The sequence below is a fragment of the Oryzias melastigma genome, linkage group LG20 (assembly GCF_002922805.2).
Source record: "Oryzias melastigma strain HK-1 linkage group LG20, ASM292280v2, whole genome shotgun sequence".
In the NCBI taxonomy this organism is placed as follows: domain Eukaryota; kingdom Metazoa; phylum Chordata; class Actinopteri; order Beloniformes; family Adrianichthyidae; genus Oryzias; species Oryzias melastigma.
In genome coordinates this window covers 22,967,335-22,972,652 of record NC_050531.1, presented here as the reverse complement: position 1 = coordinate 22,972,652, position 5,318 = coordinate 22,967,335, and the positions used below count along the sequence as shown (strand labels likewise).

The window sequence follows — 5,318 nt, the reverse complement described above, 5'->3', positions numbered from 1 at the left end:
GTGCTGTCCGAATCTACTAATTACAAATCGAGTACACTCAAAATTTTCCAGGAAGTCTTTGCAAAAAAACTAGCGGACATCGATGGTCACTAGATTAGCGAATATAGACCACAATGCATTGTGTTTGAACAATTTTGAACAAAAAAACGTGTTTAAATGCAATATTTGAATAAACCATCCACATTTTCACCATCAGAACACAGTGGGTCATAAATAAACGTGAAATGTTCGCTTTTATTTGATTTTCAGTTATCGGTGACGTCATATCCGCCGTTTAGTAAAACGAAAGAAACGTAGTGAGAATCATGTCTGAGTAACCTTTAAAATGCAGGACACCATATCGTCCAGTACTGTATAGTTTTTTAGTAGTTAGGGAATCGGGGGGGGGGGTTCAGACACAACCTGAATGACTATGTGGTTGGAGACAGATGTAAGCCATTTTCTATGGGTGACATCACACTGACTCAGTCCAATTCTCATATACAGTCAATGTGAAAATACAACAACCCCTGCAGCGTCAGGTCATCAACAAGAGAAAAACCTCTCTAGCCCTTCTGCTCTCCTCAGCTTGTTTACATTAAAAGTGGGGTCATCTGGACCCACAAGACAGTACACTGAACTTTCTTTATAATTGATTTTTGAGTTTCACTAATGCCCATGGCAGACATAAATCCTGTCCACCTTTGTCCACATTTGTCATGGAAGGAATCACACATCAGTATGTGGGTGGAGTCATCTGGACCCAAAGAGAGCAGAAGGGTTCGAGAACGTAGGACCTGAAGTTCTGCCCCCACGATTTACATAAAACCCAGATTTATATGAAGGATATTCTGTAAATCCATAGAAGCAGTTTCAACTATACCAGGACTTGTCTTCTCGAGTAAGTTTACGGTGAAACGTGGACTTTATGCTGACATAAAAGACTATTTTAATAGTCGACTGGTCTCTGATTATTTTTTCAGGTCAGTCAACTAATCGGGTCGCGCTTCGACTGGATGTAGAACACACATCTTAACGATCACTATCTTTACACTTGAAGTGTTTAAGATAAAAATAAAGACAATAGTCTATTAAGTTTTAAGGATTTATGCAGCTTTTCACCTTCATTTGTTTCTGGCATCAAAACAAGACAAATCAAATGAGGTCAGAAATCTGAATCAACTACAAAACCTAAATAAAAACCTGCAAACGCTTCGGCTAGCAAATTAGTTGTCGATCATTTTAATAGTCTACGTAGTTGCGACTAATCGTGACACCCCTATTTTCCACCATAGTTTACAAATAAATTCTTTAAAAAAATAAGATGTGATTTTCTGAATGTTTTTTTTCCATTTTGTCTCCCATAGTTGAGGTATATCTATGATGAAAATTACAGCCTCACATCTTTTTAAGTGGAAGAACTTGCACAATTAATGGCTGACTAAATGCTTTTTTGCCCCACTCTACACTGGAGCACATGGGGAGCTTGAGTTGGACAGACGCCGCTGGGCCCCTTTCCCATTAAAGTCCAGTCATTCCAGACCCAATCTTTAAACCCATTACCACCACCTGAATGTTTGTGTCTTCAACCACTCTGCAAAAGAAAAAAGTTTCTAAAACTCCGGAAATAAACGTGTTTCACCTGCAGACAGTCGCAGTGCTCACATTCCTTCCTCACAACGTCCAAGACCGAGTCCACAAGCTCCGCCCCCTCCGTGTAGTGACCTTTGGCCCAGTTGTTCCCCGCACCTGTCTGACCTGCAGAGAGAAGATCCATGAGGGAAATATGAAGCATTCAGCACAGCAGATGCACACACAGAGTTCTCCTTGATCGTCACAGCTGAGTGACTGACCCCGACCTTCAGCGGGGCGCCGTCACCCTCAGACCAAATATTCCAAACATTTGTCAGTTATTTGAGGATTTTCCAGAACACTTTCTGCGGCTTCACTCAGATGCTTCCCTGTTCTGTCAAACCCGTCATTATGCCCCGCCTCCAAGTCTATGGACCAAAACAGCAAAGCCATAAGAGATGCACCAGGGGGAGGGCTAAAGACCCAGTCGGACCAAAATAGGGTTTTTGGTGTTAACATGTTCCTGATAATGGAGGACATGCATATATACAGAAATATGTGCTTAACGTTGCATTTCTGAGTATTTCTTTATCATGTGGTGAATCAGAAGCAGACAAAAAACGCCTTTGAAAAAGCTTGAAGTTCTGATGCTAGCGCTGGCGGTCCGCTCCATCCTGATACATCCATGTGTAGACAAATAGATCCATGATTTCCTCACCTGGAATCTGGATCAAACTGTACATCTGGATAGAGACGATACTGATCACCATTTTTGTTGCACCAGTAATGTTAGATTGGGGTTGTGAGGGGCTGTAAGCTAGTGGGAGAAACTGTAAACAAAGGGATGATGGGAAATGAAGGTAGGCTCACTCCACACCAACAGTCCTGCCCACAAGTCAGATGGGAATTTTTTATGTTCTCCAGCTGCTCTGCAACAAATAGGTCCTAAAAAAAGGAACAGTTTTAATTTAGGCTAAAAATGACGTCATCAAAATATGGGAACGGTTTTACAGCAGATCAAAGCATGATCCGAGTAATAAGCTGACCAATCATGCGCCTCAGTAAAAGTATTCCAAATGTTTGACAGATTCTTCAGGTCTACTTTCAAGTGGTAGGGGTGTGGCCTACCTATTTTGCCCAATTTATTATTTTTCCATTTTTAGGCTATTTTGAAGTTTACGTAATATTTCAGTTACATGCTAGCTATTTTGGCTAATTCAGACATTTTGAGTTTTTAGGCTAATTTGGAGTTTAGCAAATATTTCAGCTGCATGCTAGCCGTTTAGGCTAACCTTGGCTTTTTTCGTTTTTTTAGGCTATTTTTGCATTTAACTAATATTTTAGTTGGCTACCAGCTTCAGTGTTTTCAGCTAAGAGCCTGAATTGATTCGATTCTGATTTTTTTTTCCCATTTTTTTTCAATTCAATTTTAAGTTTACACATATATACACATTTGTTTGGAAATACTTTGAAAATCTACAATGTAATTTGAATATTAAATCTATATCAATCTGAAGGGCGTTTCAGTTTGGCCATCGTGCTATAGAAGTACACCTTATTTAAGAAGAAGACAACAGTATAAGGAAGAAAATGATGTTTTAGACCACATATAGTTACTTTAAAAAATATTTCCTTAAAAGAGTTTAGAAAATTAATGCCTGTGAGTAAATAAAGATGTTCATTAAGTCAGGAATGTTTTTTTTTTTTGGTCGACCAAGCCTTAGCATTAGCCTTTCTATGGGAAATTCTATTGAACGTTAGCATCAAGCTAGCAGCCTTTAGCTTTATGTGCTAAATTGATTTATATCTTTTGTGAATCAATTATTGATCTGTTAAGCTTAATTGATTCAAACTGATTTTTTTCAACCCAGCCCTATCAATTAGTTGACTATTTTGAAAAAATAATTGGTGATTAGCCGACTATTAAAATAATAGTTTGTGGCAGTACTAATTGCAATCCATAAAAAATGGCATAAAATGTAAATATGAGATGAAAAACCAGGTCATGTGGTCATTAATGCAGTTAGATGAGATTGAATAGAGGTGATTTATGCTCAATAATCAAGGAAACAAGAGAGTCCAGATGATCTAGAATGGAATACACTAGTTTATATAGTTCAGAATCTTTTTTTTTAGATTACGAGTCACTTTTTCCTCGCAGGATCATCAACACATTTTAAAGAAAACTTTTCTCAGGCTTGGATCGTTTGTCAGATAAACTTAAAACAACCAATATGAACAGCAATCTTAACTCTGTCAACACTGAGGTAGCATTTCAATCAAGCGCAGTGGGGTGTTATTAACCACGTTTGAACTGTAAATGACAGAACATCCATTATTTGATGTCAGTTGTTCATGCTGCAATATTCTGACAGTGAACCTGAATAAATTCAATAAACATGTTCATCAGAGTTTATGGGTAAAATGATCTCATGCAGAGGACGGATCAACAGCAGCAGGTTTTTCTGGGAGTTTTGGTCCATCTGTGGTCAGGATTTGATTGAGCTGCTGTCCTCTGTGCGGACTCAACCCGCCATCACCCAACGTACCAAAGATGAAGTTGTCCGGTCTGAACAGCTGCCCGAACGCTCCGGACCGAACGCTCTCCATGGTTCCTGGTTCCAGGTCCACCAGCACTGAGCGGGGGACATATTTATGTGCTGCACACACAGAGGTCAGAAGGTCAACGGAGGTCAAACTCAAGACTACCAGCAACACCCCCCCATGCTCACAGGACGCCTGGTTGTAGTAGACGCTGATCCGGTCCAGCTGCAGAGTCGAGTCTCCTACGTAGTTTCCTGCAGGGTCGATGCCGTGCTCGTCGCTGATCACTTCCCAGAACTACACGAGTCACAGGTGAGTGGGCGGGGTTTAGCATCTGACTCAAGAGCTTTGGACTTCATGGTGCATTCACTGACTTTCTATGCAGATGCTTCACTGCCCGTCTAAACGTTTAATCTAAAGAGACAGAACAGTCTGAGAGAAATGTGATGGTTGGAGAAGGATGGGGCTCTTTAGCTCTTTAGCAGATAAGGCGGGTTTTCTGGATGCTGGCCCTCGAGGCCTGGATTTGGACTCTCCTGGTCTAGTTCAGGGGTCTGCAACCTCCAGATCCACATGTGTCTCTATTATCTCTCCTCGGCCAAACATAAAATAAATCAAGGAGACTGCTGATCCAGACATGTCGATCATCGGAGTCAGCAGCTCCTCAACCAAAACTACCTAAAGAAAACAAACAAACAAAGCCCGTAAACTAGGACTACCAACCCCAAACTAAAATAACAAAACCCAGCAGAGTAAGACTGCTGAGGACAATTACTGTACCTTTTATGTATGAATTTGTTTTTTATAGTCTTGTTATTTGGACCTTGAGTCTGTAATAATAAATTGTTCTATTCTATGTGCTCCTTCTAGGTTTTGATTGGTAGAAAATGAGTCTAGATGGCTGTTTTACTGTCAAAGGTTGCAGACCTCTGGTCTAGACCATTCCCACGCCCCTGCTCCTTCAAACGCAACCTTTCCCAGACTCAATCGAAGCTTTACCTGCTGATGTAAGCTAAGCTCTGTGTGCTTTTTGGTCTCATCGTTTCAGAAGTCTTCAGTGAAAACTGAGTTTGTCTTTCTGAGCTGTTATGGTTTTCTAACACCAGAACCTCTGGAGGAGGCGCCGCCATTGTTGGAGATGGACAAACAGAAGCTTTGAGCGCAGAAGCAGCTGTGTCACCATGATTCCTGTCATCTGCCCTCCCTGCTTCACATAGTTACCC

The 5,318-nt window shown here is 40.7% G+C and overlaps 1 protein-coding gene across 1 annotated transcript in view; it reads right to left on the bottom strand.

Moving 5' to 3' along the window:
- tubb6 (tubulin, beta 6 class V) overlaps nt 1-5,318 on the bottom strand; it is a 9,444-nt gene that overhangs the window by 2,204 nt on the left and 1,922 nt on the right. Inside the window, exons 2-4 of the mRNA XM_024280671.2 lie at nt 4,284-4,392; nt 4,101-4,211; nt 1,622-1,737 (exon numbers count right to left, since the gene is read on the bottom strand). Of these exons, the coding sequence (XP_024136439.1) occupies nt 1,622-1,737; nt 4,101-4,211; nt 4,284-4,392 (336 nt within the window). The remainder of the gene's footprint in view (nt 1-1,621; nt 1,738-4,100; nt 4,212-4,283; nt 4,393-5,318) is intronic.